The sequence below is a fragment of the Trichoplax adhaerens genome, genomic scaffold, assembly GCF_000150275.1.
Source record: "Trichoplax adhaerens TRIADscaffold_3 genomic scaffold, whole genome shotgun sequence".
In the NCBI taxonomy this organism is placed as follows: Eukaryota; Metazoa; Placozoa; class Uniplacotomia; order Trichoplacea; family Trichoplacidae; genus Trichoplax; species Trichoplax adhaerens.
In genome coordinates this window covers 1,406,661-1,429,367 of record NW_002060945.1, presented here as the reverse complement: position 1 = coordinate 1,429,367, position 22,707 = coordinate 1,406,661, and the positions used below count along the sequence as shown (strand labels likewise).

The 22,707-nt window shown below is 34.1% G+C and overlaps 3 protein-coding genes across 3 annotated transcripts; 1 reads left to right on the top strand and 2 right to left on the bottom strand.

The window, feature by feature from the left end:
- Positions 1-362: 362 nt before the first annotated feature.
- TRIADDRAFT_21945 (uncharacterized protein) lies at positions 363-2,123 on the bottom strand (the record flags this gene model as incomplete). Its single annotated transcript, XM_002110270.1, has 3 exons — positions 363-742; positions 920-1,157; positions 1,320-2,123. 3 exons carry the CDS (start codon positions 2,121-2,123, stop codon positions 363-365), a joined length of 1,422 nt encoding a protein of 473 aa, XP_002110306.1.
- A 3,290-nt stretch (positions 2,124-5,413) lies between these two features.
- On the top strand, positions 5,414-7,632 carry TRIADDRAFT_12445 (uncharacterized protein; the record flags this gene model as incomplete). The annotated part of the gene is made up of 3 exons (XM_002110803.1): positions 5,414-6,169; positions 6,871-7,108; positions 7,274-7,632. Coding segments are annotated over 3 exons (1,353 nt in total), but the record flags the coding sequence as incomplete, so codon positions are not given.
- Positions 7,633-9,172: 1,540 nt separating this feature from the next.
- TRIADDRAFT_54164 (uncharacterized protein) lies at positions 9,173-20,029 on the bottom strand (the record flags this gene model as incomplete). The annotated part of the gene is made up of 16 exons (XM_002110269.1): positions 9,173-9,337; positions 9,442-10,127; positions 10,196-10,474; positions 10,587-10,818; positions 10,914-10,970; positions 11,092-11,167; positions 11,311-11,445; positions 11,553-11,744; positions 11,945-12,017; positions 12,157-12,274; positions 12,500-12,685; positions 12,953-13,063; positions 13,663-13,752; positions 16,719-16,781; positions 16,962-17,140; positions 19,978-20,029. 16 exons carry the CDS (start codon positions 20,027-20,029, stop codon positions 9,173-9,175), a joined length of 2,694 nt encoding a protein of 897 aa, XP_002110305.1.
- Positions 20,030-22,707: the final 2,678 nt, after the last annotated feature.

Sequence of the window (22,707 nt, the reverse complement as noted above, 5' to 3'; positions counted from 1 at the left end):
TTTGTTGTTAATTATATAAATCGGAGAGTATTTGTTGATATGATATGTTAGGCAAATATACAGTTCGAATGATATTTAACTCCAAATTTTCAGTATTCTTGCCTTAAATTGCTTATCAAATTTTCGATAGTTATTGTTGCGATACTTTATACATGCTCAAATATCAGAATTAAAAATTGAGGCAGGGTTTGAATTCGCGTTATGATAGTTAATTGAATTGGGCTTTTTGTAATACACAACGGATAATTTTTGTGATCAAAATGTATCACTCATTAATATTCGCACATATACGATATATTATCGCTGTTAACATGATGCAAAATCTAATTTATTGCTACTCCATTTTATAAATTTGCGAATATTTATTGATGATGATGTACCATGCTTATATCACAAATTACTGCCAAATGGTCCGATGGAAATTCAGTCGTCGGTAGTCCATGATTCGCATTGATATTTGTAACCTCCAGTAAAGGGATAGCATTTTTAACATTAAAATAGCCACGTTTTCCAAATATATAATCGATTGTCCCAGAAAAATTAGTAGTGTGATGAGTGCAGTGTAATGTTTGTGATAATGCATCAAAGGTTAAGTTATGGCTAAATTCAAAACTTGCTGCATCCTTTAATAAGTAACTTTCGTCAGCAGTAGATTGACTTTTGCAGTAACCATTCGTTAAAAACTGGTAGGTATCAGAAGATGGTGCACTATTGAAATCGCCACATAATATTACAGGTAAATCTGTAAAATATTATAATACAACAAGTTTAGATTTAAGAAATACAATGTAAAGCACTCCTTACTCTGTACTTCCTCTGCTACTATAGGTAAGCTAAATGTACACCATTACTACTGTATATCCTACTAAATGTAATATCGCCTCTATTTTGGGTATAAATAGGCTTAACAATTTCCTACCTGAAATGCTTTTCGATATGAGTGATAAATGATTGGTTATAGCTTGAATTTGAATGAGACGGATAATTTCAGCTAAAGGTCGAAAATAAAGATGAGTATTTGCTAAACAAATTAACTGATCATTGCATTCCTTCCTTCTTAATAAAGCAACTTGCAGAACGTTAGATCGACTCAGTACTTCATGCACTAGTTGATCATAAGGTCGGATTAAATTTAATAGTGCTTCTTGATATGAATCCTATGAAAATAAGGAAAGGTGAGAGCACGAGCTAATCTCTTTGCAAGCTGTATTTCAAGAATAATTTTGTTAAAATTAGAATTACCATCATATATTTTCTACTTCATTCAAGTTTTATCTTAGAAATTTATAAAAATTAAGATTTAATGATGTATTGCTAACCTTTTGGATAGAGGCATTCAAGTCGAGATCATGTTGAGAGATGAGGTCAAATTTTGACGTTTTATAAAAAATTGCTAAGCCATCATTATTATCAAAAACTCGACTTTTCCATAACCCTTGAAAGCCTTGGAATTGAAGTCCGTATTTAAGACGATTATTAAAAGTTTCATGGCTAACCTCCTGTAAACAGATTAGATCTGCATTATAACTGGTTAATTCTCGCATTAGTAATTGCTGTCTGTAATTAATATCGAGTGCATAGTCTGGACAATTTCGATATATTCGTTTTGCATATTTTGATCCAACATAAGATTCACCTAATATATTATATGATACGGTCCTAATTTCCTTATTTGTTGTCGCTGTCTCTGTATAGTGAAATCGTTGTTGCAGAAGATGACAAGATGGGCCAGTCATTACAGGATTTTCGCTGATAACTTCGACCTCACTTGTATTTTGCTGAGGTAATTTACAGCTGACTTTCAGGTAACAATCAATATCATTGGAAGTAGGCATGTAAGAGTATTGGTCGCTTACTTTAATCCACTGCCTTTTGCCTTGGTTATGATGGTGACGACTACGATACCAAGTAAATTGACATTGATGGATTTGACAAGATTCTAATCGAATCTCAGGATAGATTGTACACTGCGTCATTATAATTCGAGGCAATGACAGGGCTGAAACCTCAGCTGGATTCAAAATAATATCGCAAGATATTTGGCCAACATATAATTTGTGATGGGAAATCCAAGCATCAATATTGAGGCAATTTCCATCAACTTGTTGATCGGAACTATTCATTAAACGCAGCTTGACTGGATTATTGTTATTGATTACATGAGGATCGATTGATATTGCAATGGATTTTTTTTCCGCTTTGATTGTTTTCCTAATTTTATCTTGCAGAGAATTTTGCAAACGCTGCAAGCAACGTTGAAGTTTTTCGTCTCGTTTCCTAGTTGTACTTTGTTGGATTCCACCATAATGCAGAGATATGGTCATAGAACTAGGATCATTTAACGTCTTGACGATAGCATAGTTTTGATTTTTCTCTAGCTGGCTTGAAAACTGTCGACGAATTAATGTGTTGATGTTGTACCATAGCAAGTGGCATCTGCTCTTCAAAGTCATCATTGTCCTATAACAACAGTTTATCTTTGTACATCAATTTATAGTACAACAACTGTAGATTGCATCTATCTATGAATCAATCTCGTCGATTCCTATATCTGGTATAATTAGGCTAATCAATAGGGTCATGCAGCAGCTACGCTGAATCCAACAATTCCAATTGCTACACTAAATACTGATGTCTACTGGTAAAAAGTAGTTGATCAAAATTTTAAGCTGATACTGAGGTCCAGTACAACACAGATAGATGGGATTTTATCCTTGCTTAACCCTTACCTATCGATGTTGATCGTTATCAATTGATTAATGTGGCGGCTGATCTTAGCTAGTGCTTGCTCAGATCGATGTAATAACAATTCTTTACCAGGCTAGAATTAAGCCAGTCAATAAGGTCATGCAGCAGCTACGCTGAATCCAATTGCTACACCAAATACGGATGGCTACTCGTCAAAGGCATTTGACTGCGATTTATAGTAAGCTGATACTTGAGGTCCAATACAACACAGACAGATGGGATTTTATCCTCGCTTAACCCTTACCTATCGATGTTGATCGTTATCAATTGATTAATGTGGTAGCTGATGTTAGCTAGTGCTTGCACAGATCGATGTAATAGCAATTCTTTACCAGGCTAGAATTAAGCTGATCAATAGGGTCATGCAGCAGCTACGCTGAATCCAATTGCTACACCAAATACGGATGGCTACTCGTCAAAGGTATTTGACTACGAATTACAGTAAGCTGATACTTGAGGTCCAATACAACACAGATAAATGGATTTTATCCTTGCTTAACCCTTGCCTATCGATTTTGATCGTCATCAATCGATTAATATGGCTGAGGTTAGCTAGTGCTTGCACAGATCGATGACAGATGCAATAGCAATTTTTCACCAGGTTACCTGGACTACGGTATCTCTGCACAGCAGCTGACACTGTCCAATGTCACGCTATATTGGATACCAATCTCTAGTAGGTTGATCAATCAGGTGTCCCAACCTATAATAATAACCTCATGAATGTGGATACCTTGATCTCATACTAGTCTTCTACTTTTCACCTCGTTTACTATGCGGCAATGGTGTTTACTCTTTTACTCTACGCTTTTAACAGTAATTATTGGATAGGATATCTGTATACTCATAAATGAGGATGCCTTGATCTCCTCATAGTCTTCTATTTATCACCTCGTTTACTAAGCGGCAATGATGTGCCTTACTCTACGCTAATGGTAATTATTGTATACTATAGTATAGGATATCTGTATACTCAGAATGTGGATGCCTTGATCTCCTCATAGTTCTATTTATCACCTCGTTTACTAAGCGGCAACGGTGTGCCTTACTCTACGCTAACAGTAATTACTGTATAGGATATCTGTATACTCATGAATGAATGTGGATGCCTTGATCTCCTCATAGTCTTCTATTTATCACCTCGTTTACTAAGCGGCAACGGTGTGCCTTACTCTACGCTAATAGTAATTATTGTATACTGTAGTATAGGATATCTGTATACTCATGAATGTGGATGCCTTGATCTCCTCAGTCTATTTATCACCTCGTTTACTAAGCAGCAATGCTGTAACCCTTACTCTACGCTAACAGTAATTATTGTATAGGATATCTGCATACTCATGAATGTGGATGCCTTGATCTCCTCATAGTCTATTTATCACCTCGTTTACTAAGCAGCAATGCTGTAACCCGGACTCTATGCTAACAGTAATTATTATATAGGATATCTGTATACAAGTGCATTGCTGTCCTGTGGCCAGTATGGCGACTACGATCAAATCCAATTTATTCGACACGAAGAAAACTCCAACTGCAGAACAGAAATTGTATTGAATGAATCAATGAATGATTCGCTCTTACTCCTAGCTCTAGGCTCTCAATAATTATAATTAATTGATTCTGAAAAAGTAAAAATAGTGAAATAGACAAATAGTACAGTATACGATACACCTGCGATCGGGGGGCAACGGGACTCGACAAACGACCCTGCTGCTCGAAAGTCTGTTTACTCAATCCTAGTCAAAATCGAGTTAATTCTTGCTGTGGCTAAGGACTATCGAAAGCCTAAGTGATTTTAGTCAAAATCGAGTTATTTCTTGATGTGATGAAGGACCATCGAAAGCCTACCGTGATTTTAGTCAAAATGGAGTCATCTTTACCCAGAAATTGTACAGTATACAGTGTACAGTGTAAATTGTTTATCTGTACTGTACACTGTAATCGACGGAGTAGTACTACTCAAACATGAGTCGCCATCCAGTCAAGACTAACATAACTTTTTACCTATTCCCCACTCAACATACACGAAGACTACAAGGCCTGCGCGGTCCAGCTGTCCACTCAACGGGTGACATGCCATTGCGGGTGAATACTACATGCGACACGATATCGTTCGTGGGACTGGATGCAACTGCTCGGGCAACATTCTCTCATCGTGTCGTCTTGCAGCTATCGGTAAATATTTTCAAGTTATTTTCTAGCTCGTTTTATCCTCTTCAATTGATCTCATTGCAGCAACTATCCATGAAATTATAAGCTATTACACTATTTTAATCATAGTATTGGTGATCACAGGAGTTGATACTTTATTTTCACCTGCTATTGGATTGATATCCTAAGCGAATAAAGTAAACGAATGAATGGTAGGATGCAGTGGATGAGAATAGCAAGAAGATGGCTGGCAAATCGTGCTCAGCCGCCTAGACTACGTGCTGTGGTTGCAAGAGAGCATCAGCTCTCCATGATGTTGATTACATTGCGTGATGGCAGTCGAACTTTATTTAATGTCTCCGTGGACAAGGAAGCGGAATTAAAGCATGGCTTAGATACCATTGCTGGCTACTATTTTAGGATGAAAAAAGGCTTAGCTGCACATGTAGCTTCTACCACTTTGCCAGTATTATTGCACGGTAAAACATCAGCTCATATTATACGTCGATTACCTAATGTTGAAGCATGGGAAACTGGCCATATCTTACAATTAGATAATAAACAATTTATAGTTCAAGTTAATCCACCTCGTATTGTTTCATTGCAATTTCCTGATACCGACGTATTTGTTGGCTTTACAATTGCTCCCAATGTAAAGATGGAATTTAGCAGTGTCCAACAATCTCATTATGAATGGTTTTCTAGTAGGCAAAAAAATGGTAAACAATCATGGGAGAAAGTCGGTGATAATATCCATTATAAAATACAACCTAGTGATTTCGGCCAACGATTAAAATTACGTTGTACACCTCGGCACGAGGACAATTATGGTGATGCTGTTACTATTCAATCCAATATACCTGTTAGTTATGGCCCTATTCGATGCTTATCTCGCCAACGATATCAATTTACTCAATCAAAATTAGATGTTGTTGGTGATCTTAGGATCGTCTCTTATAACATCCTATCGAGTGGATATAGTAATGATGTATTTCGCTATTGCAATCCAAGATATCTTCGATATTCCTATCGATTGCCCTTAATAATAGATGAATTAGTAGGGTATAATGCCGATATAATTTGCCTTCAAGAATGCGACAAAGAATTATTACAAAATGTCATACTGCCTGCAATGCGTACTCATGGTTACTCTGGGAATCATATCTTTAAAAAGGCAGAGGTTAAAGAAGGCCTTGCGTTATTGTATAATAGATCAAAATTTCAATTATTATCATTGCATACCTTTGCCTTACGAGATTTATTACTTAAGGTAAATTCTTTCATCCTCTTGCTAGTTATGACTTAACTTTGTTGCTATAAAATGAGTGATATCGTATAGTATAATCGCAACACATGTTACTACATTACCGTATGGATTATACACACCTTAACTTTATAAGATATATCCGTAAAGCTTAATTGGCAATGCAGACACATGCAAGTTATAACATGATTTAATTTAATTGATAATTAACGGTGATACACAGAATTCCTTTACATTGACCAAATGCGTAAATTCTTGCAAGCTACAGCATGATCTACTGATGACGAATGATTCTGTGCTAAGAAATTGCAATGTATCCTGATAGAATCATTTATTGATGCAATGGAATAGAATATCACTCACTATCATTGCATAACATATTTATATCCTTTCCTTCACGAGATACGTTAATTTCGATAATTGGCTCTGCAAACTCTTACAAGTTACAATATATCATTTGGTTTATAATAATTAAGGCTATCGTACAGAAAATTGTGCCGTATGCGATTGCGTTATTATTAGGAATATCAGTACCTATACTTTATGATATGCATGTTAGTTAAAGTTAGTAGTACTTCACATTCTTATAATTTACGAGATTATCGATTTATGATAAATATCATCGTATCGAAAATTATAACTTATACTGTATTGCATTTTTGCAACACTAACATATATGTATAATACCTTACTTACAAATTATATAGGATGAAAGCCTAGGTCACCTAGCTAAACAAATCAAGAAGCATCCACAATTAAAGAGAAAATGCGTTAATTTACCCAATGTAGCTATGGCATGTGTTTTTCGATGGCGAGAAGCACCTAATAAATTATTTTGTATTGGCAATACACATCTGTATGCCAATCCTATGCTACCGGAAGTACGCTTAGTCCAAGCATCTGTTGTATTACACCAGCTGAATTTAATTCGCAATAAATTTACAGGTACGTAATTCATCACTATGTTATAATTGAATCAACTAATCTTTACGTAATTTTCTATACTTGTATGAATTTAGTAAAAGTCATTCTATTGTTGTATTTAAGCCTAGTAGAATCATAGCTTTCTTGAAAAGTCTAATGTGAACATATCTCCATTAGTTATTTCAGATGTTCTTCCCATTCTATTATGTGGCGATTTCAATAGTATTCCTAATTCTAATGTTTATCAGTTACTTACTACTCATCAAAAGCATCAAAAGCATTTCTTCCCAACAACCGCAGATCGATGGAAGCCAATCGATTTAGTACTTGATAACGCCTTTGATTTCTATAGTTTATGTGGTATACCTCAGTTCACAAATTATGTTCAGGATTTTGTAGGAACTCTTGATTATATATTTGGTGAAAAAGAATACGTAGATGTTAAGCAAGTTGTCCCATTCCCAACTGAAGATGAAATCAAAAGAGATAAGGCCTTGCCATCACCCAACGCTCCATCTGACCACTTGGCTTTAGTTTGTGATGTTACTATTAAAGATATGAAAAAATCATGAAAACTATTTATGTTATTATTCGTGTATAATATAGAGTAGATGCAAATTATCATGATGGTATATTCTGCTATAACGAAAATATAAGCTATAAATTGCCATACAAAACGCAGGATTGAAAAGTTTACTTTTGCAGATTTTACTGTTAAGATACTGAGATATTCAAACGCTTTCTTATTTTCACTGAACTAGATACAGTATGTTGAACATACAGTACTCCATTTTTTAATAAATAAACTTATTCTCCGACGCTATCACGCCTTGAGTCTTGTGTTTCTAGTATTTAAATTTAGTTATATACAGTACGTATCGTATTGAATATTGCTTAGGAATATAAGGTGTATTAGTTTTCATGAGTGATCAAAAGTAATGAAATTTCTCCTCCAAATCCTTTATCAAGAATTGCAAGTATGACGTTTTACTTAGTCGCACAATTTTTATGAATTTTCAACTTAAGATTAATTAGTTGTGGGCCAATAATCCAATAGGTAATAGTTATTTATTAAATAGTATCATAAGACTACTACGCACTCGCACATAACGCTAATCACAATATTATCAGTGCTCTTTATACACACAGGTTTAATACGGTGCTGCGGTAAGAAACTTAATTCTACATTGAATCCATGTCTTGGCTAGTACGTACATCATAACGCAATCTTTCCTTCAATTGCTAAAATGACCTTATAATATTATTACAGTCAAAATAATGCATTTTTGGACAATCTCCAACAAAGTGGAATCTACACATCTAGTAATTAATTTTTTATTCTTTAGTTATTTTATTTTCTAAACGTGTTGTTTCTCCCAAATAGCACATAAAAGATAACCGTAAGTTGCAATAGTGATACACGAGTATATGTACCTTTTACTGAATTGTATAAATATGTAAACCTGATATATATATATATATATACGCATGAGTTATACAAGATAGAGGTGTAAACTGTAGTATGCCTCTAATATATGAGTTGTAGAGATCAATAAAGAAACAACACTTAACCTGATTTACCATCTCTACAATGTTTGTAGATAGATACAATAGCTATATCTGAAAGAAGTGTAAAATCATTAAGCGTTTGAAAACAATTAGCCTTAAATGCGTAGTTATAAAGGCAAATAACAGTACTTTACAAAGCAATATATATCGCCTATAAATTATTTCCAATAGTAAGCAATAAATTTATCACTCTCAAGCTGATAAAACGATCGCCATTAACAATACCATAACATAGCAATCAATAAGTGATAGGAAGTATTGTCTCAATAGATAGTTATTCTAGCAATTATTATTCGACTGAAATAACAACACAATTAGACGCCACATTTGTTAAGGCTTAAGGTAACTTTAATGATAATAGATACTTGACGTAAAACATCAGCACTACATGGTAGTAAACAGTCTTAATCCGTTCTACGATACTATTACCGTGAGTCCTGATAATGTCTTTATCAGTTATTACAATCGTTTATTACAATTACACGACTTGTAAAAACTACAATACAGCGCAGTAAGTTAATGTCTTCTCTCAGCCCAGCCATCATTAAGTGTTTGTAATAAGTCTGTTATAACTGCATTAACGTTATCAGGGTATTTGTCCAACAATTCTTGATTTACTTTCCTATCGCAGAAACCCATCCGGACTAGCTCTTCCATAAGATTCGGATTCGACTCTTGTTTCTGTTTTGTTAACGTAATAAAGTTATCATACGGTACAATTGAATTATGCAAAGTCATGCATATTAGTTATACTTTATCCATAAAGGGAAATAATACATACATACCTCATAATCTTTCTCTGAACTTGGTTGCGATTCTGAAGTATCACCATCAACAGCACGCGAAATTGCATTTTGGAGTGAAGTGGCGCCCGCAGAGACCGCTTCTAAGAAATTCATCATTCGATTACTGATGCTATCGTTATCAGTTTCATTGCTTGAAGTAGGAGTTCTATCAGTAGAGTTATATCCTAGCTCGGGAACATTATTAACTTCTTGGGAATTAGAAAAATCATCGTGTTGCTGTATATTAGGTTCCATAATCTCTTCTTCATCTCGATCAGGTGATAATCTCACAGGTTGATCGACGACAGCTACATTAACTACTTCATCTACGCTACTGTAAGATTGACTATCGCTTGAAGATGTTGACGCAATAGATACATCATCTGCATTAATATCTTTAAAATCTTCTGCTGATTTTACTGTATCCAGATCTTCACTTATTGACGTCCTTTGTAAACTGCTTTCAATACTATCAACACCAAAGTAACTTTCATTCCTAGATTTCTCAAAAGCTTCAGTGATTGCAGCAATTTTTTCCGGAGGAAGTGGTTTTGTCATGTCAAAGCAGTCGGGTAAATCCACAATAAGGAAGTCATCACAACCCTCATTAGCAGGCTTTCGATCTGTAGTCTGAGTCTTTTCATTATAATTGCATGCATCTTGTACTGGAAGAGTGCAATCTTGATCTATTACAAATCATTATACTAATTAGGGATATATTTGGTTTTGAAACATAAGAATATATTTTACTTACGGACAGATACTGATAATGTTTCAATGCTACCATCTGATGTACGTCTGCTTTCTTTTGCTTCACTATCTTCTACGTGTAGATTACGATCATCGATATTATCAGCGTTCAATAAGTTATCCTCACATAACGTTTCACATGCGACAGCTATCGGATCGTAATCAGAACGTTTCACAATAACAATATCTGATGACGTAGCAATCGAACTCTGTTGCGAGGATGCAATATCATCACAGTTTAACTCTGTGGTAGGTATAGCAGCAATCGGTTCAGTTAAAGTATCTATTATGAGAATAATGAAATAAAATTCAAAATATTTTAAAAATTTCATCATGATAGCAATAAGTTACACAAAAGATATTAGAAATTAGAAAGTGAGTTTTTATCTGTATACCTTCATGACTGTATTGATTGACAACATTAACTTTGCATATGAAATGAGGTCCAAATTTGATGCCATTTGATTTTAGTCGTAAAATACTAAAGTATTCTCCCGGTAAGTGTGGAGCTATGAATGACACGGTTACAAAATGTTTTTCACCAGGTTTTACAGCGGGAAGGAAGACCTTGCCATCCGCCTCTGGTTTAAGTCTCTGTGATTTACATTTTCCTTTCATATAAATCAACTACAAAAAGATAAATTGTTAACAAGATAAGAAAATAAAATCAAAAATGCTACGACATGATTTGTTACATTTTGGAAAATTGCACATTGCTTTACCTTGATATTGTTCCAAGTTGATTTACCAGTATTGCGTATGCACCAAGTCTTGGTAAACTAGAAATTGTTTTATTTGCATAAATTATTATACAGTTGTAAGATTTATTTAATTATCGACGATAAGCAATGAACAGTTAAGAATAGGTAACTTTAACAAAGAATAGTATATATTGCATACTTTTTGGTTTGGATTGATTGGGTAATAAATATCTGGAGAGCTTTCTTCACTACATAAGCTTGCACTTAAACTTTGCCTATAGCAAAAGTAATTGTATTGCAAAAAGTTTTAGCATACAGTTAAAACCTCTGCTTTAATTAATTAACATATTAAGAATAAAGCTTGGGTACTAAATTGTATGTAAAGTACAAAAAAATTTTAAAAGATGCTAATCCTTACTTTAGTTTTCGTTTCTCAGCCTTCATTATCTTCTTTAATTCCTTACTCGATTTCTCGCGGTAAATTTCACAATTTCTTTCAGCCAAGATAGCGTCTATAACATATGGCTCTGGTTGGGGCTTTGATACGAAGAAACTAATCATCATAATTTAAATAACATAGCACATGAGAAAAGTAGTTGGAATAGAAATAGGTGCAATACAGTTACAATCAAGTCATTAGCAGAACAGTTATTATCTTACTCTGTTTCGTGTTGCTCTGACGCTAGTGTCGGCTTGTAAACACATTTATGCAGTAATGGCGAGACCAAACCAGTAACTGGGTCGCGTCCAGCTGCTACAACGGGCTTTCGTAATTTCAAAAACACATGGGTGCTATCATGGATATTTGGGATACTCTCGCATTGTTCACATAAATCGTAGTCAGCACAATTTCTAATACCAAGCAAATAAAATTATTTCATACGTAAGAATAATGTTGAATTGCTACTAATATCATAGTTGATTGGTTCGGTATGACACTAACAGAATAATACGCATGCACAGTCGTATACCGTCAGTCTTTTAGCAATCGTTTGGGTTATATATTAATATAGGTCAATACAAATTATTGTATATTTTTAATGACATTGTACCCGCATTTATATCGAATTCCAACGATGGTTTGATTGCAGACGTCACAGAAAACTTTATCATGGACATAAACAGCTAAAAAAAATTATTATTTGAGCTGTTAGTTCATTAAAGGAAAAAAAATTACTTTATCTTATACCCATGTGATGAAAGACAGTAGAAAATAAAACTGGATTATTTTTTTTCCTTACAAACTATAATGAAAATAACTTACGTCGTGCATTGTCACAATTATTACCCAATTGTGATTGCAGAGTACTATTACCGGGTACTGATGCTACAACAGCATTATCTAAGCCCGATAAGACTCCACTGATGATCATTTGGCACATCTATAATAATTATATAAAACAAATTAAGATTTCATTTATTCATTACTCGAGAGATAGAATGTAATAATTACTGCTTAATTGATGTAGATATACAAAATATTCTTTGTAATTATCGTTGAGTTACTGCATAAAAGCAATAATTTTGCGATTGAAAAATATAAGGTCTTCATAATAGAAATACTTTAGTTTACAATTTTCTATGCTGTAAATTAGGTATCAACATACATGATCAGATGAATTTTTAAACCATTCTGGAGGCTCCTTTGTATTCACCGTCTCACGCAGTTCCTGAGATGATGTTTTGAGCTCTTTTGCAACTTCTTTCATGTTGTTTAAAAATCGTTTTATTCGCTGCATTCGACCGCAATTACCATTACCACCGGCTGCGATCGGTTCAGTTATTAGATCGGTCTATCAAATAAAATTTATATGGATTACACCGATATCAGTAATAAATTAAAATAAAAAAATAGGATCATCATTAGCAATAGCCAAACAAGCGCGTTGTGAGGCTCTTTTTGCAGTATGTAGATAGTATATAGTACAGTAGCGGTGTTTAATTTTGGAGCAAAAATTCTCTTATCAAGAGCCCTTTATAGGATTTAACATGACGGTTACGAGATTTGATTTATAAGAAGTTCTTTTGCATTGTTTTTCTTGTATTTCTATGCAACAGACCTGATTGGAGTTTTCTTCTACTGGTGGTGCTACACCAGTAGGGAAAGGTTCATTGACAATTTCACCGATAATGCAAAATTTGAAAGCCTCCGGTTTAGATGCACTAATCAACTAAAATACAATAACGGTATCAGAAATTCATTCCAAGACTACATAAGCAATTTTAATAATGATAATCGTAAACTTGAACTAGTAGTATTGTTAGCAAAATGTCATGTTGCTGAAAATGTTGAACATCATTGCACTTTTTTTTCTATTGCAGAATCTAAGTTACCTTTAGTACTTCTTCCCATTCGTCTTGATCCAGGTACAATAAAAAAGGAAAGGGAATGTAAGCAAGTGAAAGTTTACAGTATTAGTCAACTAAATACGCAAAATACGCGTAATTAATATGCTTGCACAGAGTCTATACGATCTAGGTGATGAATTTCTGCTGGCGTAAAAATCAGAGATAAAAAAACTAAAACTATTAGAAATATCTGCTATACTGTATCTTATGTAATTTAATAAAATAGCTAGGCTATTGATCTCATCAAGTTTTACGGTATTAATCTATCAAGCAGTGATTACAGCTATGATCTAACGACTGATGGTTTTTTTTCCAAAATGCAGTAACTACAACAAATAGGCAAAACAATTTTTCATAGGGAAAAGTACTGATGATTATTATTAAATAGTAATAATACCAGGTAAACACAGTATTAGACTACCATGTCTTGAAAGTAAGTAAAAACTGTAGAGTAGCAAACAACAAGGATGCATTTATTGACTTCGATTCTACCTTGGCTGCTGACCGACACCTGGATAATAAAAGACAGAAAATAATTTTATAAGGATCAATCAATATTACAACCAATCATCATGAAGATTGATGAAATAAAAGGATGAACTTTTATACTTGTTGATAATAATACTATTGGACACTTGATATTATTATTATTGAATAAATGTCATAAAGAAGAAAATAAAAACTTTTGCTTATTATTAATTAAATAGCAAAGTCTCCTATGCTGTTTTTCATTTCTCTTTTTTAATGAATTGGGTGTGTTCTATTTCAATCGATGTTCTTATCTATTCATTAATATGATATTTCAAGAAGGCATACGTCATTGATGGAGAAAAAAAAAATAAAATCAAAGTACACTACAGTACTGGTAGCTAGAGAACAGTAAAGGTAAAGGACTAAGGCAAAGGAAATGATTCTTTTATCATCCTTGGATACAGTCACTTGCAGTAACAATACTCGCACCAAGGGTATTGAATTTTTATCCAATTACTTTGCTGAAGATTGATCGTCTCCATGGGAATATGGCGAAAATCCGTTTACTGTAACGATCGTTGTAGACGATAGGTTTGTTATACAGATGAGATAAACGATTTAAGGATTGGCTGCTTTTATCCCTATGCATGAATGCATCGATCCGACAATTATCAATACTGTCAGCAGTATGGTGACAGTAGTATTATTTGGATTGTATAAGATGTTGAAGGATTTTAAGGTTTACTTTCTGTGAACAGTGATCGCTCTACGGTAATGAGTACTGTCTATCATGCGTATGCTAAGGGGAATTCTACATTATGTTGTCATCACCATCTAGTCTATCAATTGAAGTCAATAATTACATGATCAAAGTTGACTCTAACCCACCTAGTCCTTTGACCAATCAATTTCATCATATCTTAATTGAACTATAATGTACATTTACACCAGACGATTAATTAAAATGAGGCTTTCAATTATCATGTTTAAAGGTCTACAATTTCAAACGGGAAGTTCATTGAAGTTGCACAAGGTCAATTGCTCATAGCAACTGCTTCACTCATGATAAAATGAATCCTATTTCCAATTTGCAACCGAGTGTGCAATATAGTAATGCCAATTTAAATCACTGTTGGATACATTGCAAGTCCTGCATCGGCTGCTCTACACGTAGGTTTCGCAATAGTCTACTCTAATCTTGGTTATTAATCTGAGTTAGGTAGTATTGATTTCACTGGTTGCCTTAATTACATTTACGGGTAAGGTTTACCGCTGTATAAGAGAGCGCTTGACTCTTCTACATTATTTATGAACCCTTTTAGACGCCATTCATGCGTTTTTTATACAAGTACAAGATGATCATCCTTTGTCAAGAACGAAGTAGGGTTCTACTAAGATGGTTGACTCAAGTCAATTTATAGCTGGATGATCCTTGCTTCTGATGAATTTTCAAGAGATTACAGTCAAGTTTTATACAGGAATTTGACATCATAAAGACACCCTACCCTTTTCATGCCTCAATGCTCTTCAAATGCTTGCATCCTTTACCGTTGTTTCATATTGCAAGTCTACGGTAGATTGTGCACGTGCAGAGTAGAATCAATAATTCATTAATTTACTTTTCGTAGCCATTGCGTATCAGGGCTACTGTCGTTAAGATTTCAACAGGTAAAAAAGTTATCTGTGGCCAATCTAGCAAGAAAGCAGTATCGGTATATTATACAGGCTACAGGCTCATTCTTGCCAACGTGATAGAAGAGAGTAACTTTCCGTTGACAAAACGATCATCTTGAGATCATCCATTGGATGGAGTCTTGTTACTCGATGCATTATTTTCTACTTTATGCAATACTTCGCCTTCATTACTGTATGAGGATCAAATGTATAATTATCTAGCACAATCTTCGTTGTGCTAATATGGATGAGAACTTTGTAGACAAGCAGCTAGTAGTATCTCGCTATTAGTCAAGAATGTCGAGATCCATTTTGAATTTCTTTCTTTCCAATTTTTTGCTGGCAGTTTCACTTCAGTGTTTTGCTTGATTGGCTGGTATGGAGAAGAAAATAAATAGATAGTATACTATCGCGTTCACCAGTCTATCGCTTATACTGTACTATACGACATCGAATGAATCTTCTCCATTGGTGAGGAAAATGGAGACAATCCATACTGTCGTTGGTAGGCAACTCCAGTAGACATATGTCCAGGTGTAGTCCGTCCGAACGGCTTGTTTTTGTTTGTTGAATGGAAAGCCCTTTCAGCCGTTGAAGCCATCGGCAAAAAATTTCGGCAGGACTTTGGGGCTAATTAATAATTATTAATCGATAACTACTCAAGTAATCTAAATTTATGTACTGTGCTCACTATAGATGGGCTGATAAATTCAAGTCGAGTGGATAAGAATCATTCTATTGGTTATTACAATAACTTTTCACGATCTGGTATAGATAGAATGATGACGGGGCATCAACATACAAGGACAGAGAGGACTTGGTCAATGCATTCGATCCACTCTAAAATTAGCCTTTATGAATGTGGACTAGTTCATTTTATGATTGGAAATGGAAAAAGACAAGGGTTATTTTGTCCATATTATGACGTACTCATTGTAGTCATTTTATCCATGCGTGTAATGTCAAGCAGGAAATGACTAGCACGGATGGAGCAAAGACTTGGATCTTCGATCCCGATTGGGATTGACAATCCCTTACTCACTTGTACGTGGATGTACGTATTGATGATGTAATGTAGGGTTTACAGATGTATAGTAAATTAAGAAAAAATTCCTCTTTTTAGCGATCTTTTGACTCAATCAATCCATACAAATAGACAGTACTGTAGTGTATAGCGTACTGCATAAAATCTATCGAGAGTAGTACACTTCCAACATTCAACATACGGCGTTTGTATCTTTTTCGACCATGTACTTACTGTAAGCGCCGAGTACAACAAATAAATCAAAATGGACGATTTGTAAACAAAAAGGTAGCAAGTTTCTTTCGTACCTCGTCTCCTTCTTCGTCATGATACTTGATTGAAGTACAGCGAACATTGTAGGAATAAAGCAACTAGCGTAGTAGAAAAGAGACGCATATAAAATGGAATCAATTTTTATCATCAGAGGTGTTTCAATTGAAAACATTCATCATGAAGATGAATAGCAAGTAAACAACAAAGTAAGAAATTAATGGAAGAAAAATGCCAAAGTCTAAATTCAAATCGGTACTTTAGTAGCACAGTTATCTTACCATTTCAAGCAAATCTAGCCATTTCGTTGAAGTATGGACTTCAAGCTCATGCTGTTTTTGTTCAAAGGAAGCAATGCAGTGCATAGAAGACATTTGGTTTTCCATAATCCAAGAGTCCACGTATGCGGCTTTGTATGCTTGATCGTGGGTAGTTATTTTCGTCGATTTCGAATTTCTATCTATATTATCATCATTCAACAAAGTAGAACGTCATTACCAAAATTGTTCCATTAATCCTCTCATTGGGGACTACTGTTGCTTTAGTCTAGGTATGCGGCAATTACCTTATAGCAAATTGACTATTAGTCTAGATTAGACTGCAACGTTCTCGGCGCGTCGTTCTGCTGAGTGGTGATGACGAAATGTCGGCGTTCCAGTAGCGTACTGTAGGCAATATCCACTATTAGCCAATGGATACAGGAGATAAACTGCTGCTCAACAACAATCGTGGTAGCAGAAGACTTCAACTCGCTAGCCAAGAGAAAACAATTTGTATAGGTTTTAAAAGCCAACTAGGACTGCAATAAGCCTTGCAAATCGCTCAAAAATGATGAAACAACGATGATGATGCTAAATACTAAGTGCCAACGTGTATGAGTCTACGTTACAGCTACCATACACTCAACACCGGGAAGATTGATTAAGGTACTGTACACTGTACAGTAGTGCTGTACTGTACATAATTACAGTACTGTACTTCACTGTCCTGCTTGTACCGTACAGTACATTGTACTGTACTGTACTAGTCGGAAACCTTTCCATTGGTCATAGAGTTTACTCTATGCGATGGATGGTCTGGCTATGCGATGGATGGTCTGGCTATCCGTCTGTACTGTATATTCGCTGGCAGATTGTCTAAAAAAGACGAAATGATGTCATCGTGTTAACTTAGTGATATGAGTCATACACTACTATGGTAGAACATGGACTGCAGTAAATAAGGCATGGACTTGTCCGTAGATTCTACAAGCATCGAGAAATTCCGTACATCAAGCACCTAATAGAAGCTACTGTCATTTTTGCCCTTGCAATCTCTACTGTTCTGCATAGTACAGCATGTCATCATAAGGTCATGCTGTAGGCCAAACGAAACGATGTGATCACTACATTATGAGTTTAATACACCACAAAATAGTTATGAGTCATGGACTACTATGGTAGAACGTGGATTACAGCAAATAGAAGTCATGGAATTATACGTAGATTCTACAAGCATTGAGAAATTCTGTGCCCCAAGCACCTAATAGAAGCTACTGTCGTTTCCACCCTTGCAATCCCTAGTATTACTCATAGTACAGCATGTCATCATAATGTCATACTGTAGGCCAAACGAAACGATGTGATCACTACATTATGAGTTTAATACACCACAAAATAGTTATGAGTCATGGACTACTATGGTAGAACGTGGATTACAGCAAATAGAAGTCATGGAATTATACGTAGATTCTACAAGCATTAAGAAATTCTGTACCTCAAGCACCTAATAGAAACTACTGTCGTTTCCACCCTTGCAATCCCTAGTATTACGCATAGTACAGCATGTCATCATAATGTCATACTGTAGGCCAAACGAAACGATGTGATCACTACATTATGAACATAAGTAGGTATATATTATAATTTAATACACCACAAAATAGAGGCTATAGTTAGAGTATAGAGAGTACTATAGGCCGAACGAAACGATGTGATCAGGTTACTACATTATTAACATAAGTAGCTATATGTAATTTAATACCCCACAAAATACTATTTGTACATATAAATATGTAAATATCATTTCCGTGATTTCTGCACGAGAAACATTAAAAAGTTTCATTTTGACTACAGAAATAAATTGTGGACATTCAACAGTACTTGACCTTGTCCGTATAGAGTTACAATAACCTACTCATTGCAATGGATAGCTAAAATCGTCAGTATAGAAATGAATCAATTACATGAGTTGTTGTCAGGTCTTTATTTTAAAGATTATCTCAAAGTAATTTTAATTCTTATACTAAACCAAGGACGTACAATAATATTGGATGTACCCCTGACTGTTATCAATAGTTCCACTGCCAACATTGGTAGATCCGAATTAGATAAAAATAGATTGCAACTACAAGAAATTCTAGGAAAGCTCTTTTTCAGTACTATTCAGAATCAATTTTAGCTCTAAGCTCGAATGACTTGTTTCTATAAGGGACATATGAGTATACAGTACAGTAATTGGATATACAATTGAAGGTAATACAGTCAATATGAGATCACCGTACTTGATGAAGATATTTTTATTTTCATATTGAAATTATTACAGAATCTTTAGCTTATGTTTGTCGAATAACGATAGAGATAAAATGAAAGAATGCAATAACATAATCGACATCAGTTTTCAAAAACTACCAGCGCTATAGACACGATATCAAGTGCCCACCATCTGTCTTTACGAGCAAATATCCACAGCATTTATTATAGTAACGTACTTATTGATAACTTTCCAATAGACGAAGGATACACTTTGTTTATAAATTATAAAATCAAATTTCTTTTCACTGAGTTATACCGTATTCGACAAATAGCTTAATTTCGACAATTACCCAAAAATTCCTGATTTACAAATAGTACGGTAGTATTAACTTATTTACGTTAATTCAGAATAAAATTCGAATACTTCTCATTCCTATAATGAATGTTGTTATTGGACAGTATTTGATATACAAAATGCAGGATTTATTAATCCTCATTGAATCAGAACGAAAGATTGAATACTACGCCTTCCATTTCTATTATAAATGCTATTAGATTTTATACTACTGTATTATATTAGCAAAGCTATAACATTTAATGGCACTAATTGACTGGGAATCAGAATAAAACTTTTAAGTATCATTTAGTATTCTGCGTTTCATTTGCGATTGCGATAGCAATTGAATGATCTTAGAGCTATAAAACTGTATAATTTACGAATCTGATTTGTATCACCACAGCAATTCGTTAATCTACATTTTATTTGAGAAGCAATTTTACATACCTTCATCGGCATTTATGATGCATAAAATCCCATACGCAAAATCATGAACCATTTATGATACGGTATTAAATCATGTTGCTTTATCATAGGCTTTAATTGCTAATTATTACAATCACCACGACGATAACTCGATGACATTCAAATTGCAAAAGTGCGTCGTTTGCTAATTCGTATTAAAGAATCTATAAAAACCAATAACTTAAGTCATCAGCACTGGTGTATGCACGATATACAGTAATAAGTAATGAAATCGTCATAAATGGGAAAACGTTAAAATCTCATTTCTATCACATGATAATTTCAATTTCAAATATAGACAAAAATGGAATATGCAGTCTTTCCATCGGATAATCAACATTGAGGACACGAGTATATAAAAGACATGGATGACTCGACAGCTTATTATCATTTTTTCATATTTAGGTAGTACGAAATTCTTCAGAAATTATTAGCTGAGGCATCAAATACAAGAAAAATTCCTTTTGATCCTGGTTGGTCACGATAGTTACTGGAATAATTTCTATGATCAGTAAAACTAGCGAATAACATCTATACGATTAGTAACGATTTACTGCAGATCATACAAGGAATTAAGCTCTATTCTTTTGTACTGGCTCGTCAATTTTTTCCTTTGCTTTCAAGGAATATTTCAAGCGTAAATTCTTTTACCTGATGTTGCCTACATTCTCATCAGTAGCAGATATTTCATGCACATGTTATAATGGTGCAGCTTGTTCTATTTATAAAGAAAAAGTAGCCTGTTTTTGTCAACAAGGTTTTACCGGAAAACGATGCGAGAAGGTAATCGCGCGCAATAGCTATACTACAGACGAGATTGCCACTTTCGCCTCATTGTCTGTTGCCGTTTTTATCCTATTTACGATTGGAATTGTCCTGTGGTGCAGTATACGAAAGGTTAATAGGATGATTAAATTAGGAAATACAATAAAGTTAAAAGATAATGAAATGAAAGATAGAAAGTCGTCCATTCCCATGTTATTAAAGCAATCTAAATTATCAGTAAGACCTGAACTTGATCCGATCGCTGAAGAAACTGAAACTTCTACCTACTAAGAAACCAATGCATACAAAGATCAGGGATAAAGCAATTTCATATTTTCCATTTTACAATATTTCGTGATAATAATAATGTTTGGATTACTCCTTAATTTCAATTAATATGTTGCTCATAGCAAATATTAGGCTAATTCTTCAAAATTTACTCAATAGTTGCCGTATATTCGTAGTTTACAATTAACTATAAAGGTAAGCCTTACACTTGATTTATTTTTTTGAATGTCGAATTGTGCGTGCTTAAGTTACGGTACTATTGATGTTTTAATGGAATACGGCATAGCTTGATAATACTGATGATTTTTGCTTACTTTAAATCAACTTTTTGTCCACATCTTCATGTACCACAATAAAGATATCTTGTAGCAATGACTCTGCTAAACTTTTATCACTTATCTGATTTAATTTAAATCAGCTCTAGTGTTAGGCCATAATAAAAGCTTCAAAATTACCTGAATCCTACACCATGCTTTCCCTCACTAATGTAACTTCAAAAGGCATAAAGTGAGTTCTTACAGGCTTATAATACGCGAGAGCTTGCATAAACTGATCTTTTAAGGGATTAACAAAATTTAGAGTATGTTGATAACCGTTACAGATCTTAGCCTATTATCTTGCCCTGCTTTGTGTATTTTTAAATCGGTAGTTTTTTACGAATATTTACGCCCAAATATTAAAAGTAAAACTGGAAAATACCATTTATATGGATTACTGAATAATATTAACAGTATTCGAGCGTGTGTTGTACTCTACGAGTATAAGATGTTACAGTCGTGCAGGCGTCTTTTACTTTGCTATACAAGTAAATTTAAGCATTCGCTACAGGACTGTTTCATATATTATTTAATACAATGGAGCTTTTCAATTTCTATCCAAAATAAATTTCATACTCTACTTGCAAATATCATAACAATCATTACAGTATTAAATGCGCGATGTAATACTAATACTGGAATTTTATCATATCGCCTTGACCTACTTTTGATATTTTATTCCTATAATTTTTACGTATTTTTAAATATAAAAAATTATAAAGCAGGAATGAGAATGCCGTTATTTGATATAATTTCAAAGTTAGCTGTGATTAAGAATGATGCTTTGCAGAATTAAGTTTTATAATTTCTTTTTTAAATCAAACTGGGTGATTGGATTATCATATATATCGCAAAACAGATAATTGACTCAGTAAAATTTGAACATGAATAATATAATTGGTAGTATAGTAGAAATAGAGATATAGTATTATATAGGAAAAATATTCTTGCAGTCTAATTCGTGGAAGCAAGCAGAAGAATTATCATATCTATTGTCATTATTGTCTAGGATTGATTTATCCAAAGTCAAGATAAAGAGTGGGCATGTTAGCATTTACATTTAAGTTGATTACAGCTTTGTTAGGCATTTAAGATCACTATCATATAAGTATGAGAGTGATATTGATTTGAACTTTGCGAGATAGTAAAGCCGATTTGCAGGATTGCGGTAATAGCATACTTCTATCTTACAATAACATCATTAGCATAGTATTGTAACCAAAATTCTATAATAAATAGTCTAGTTTCAGTAGGATACAAGTAGGCTAGTCAAACAGGCGTATCCCAGAAAGATACAAACGTTGCTGTCATAGCAACAATGATTACCTCTACACCGTATATA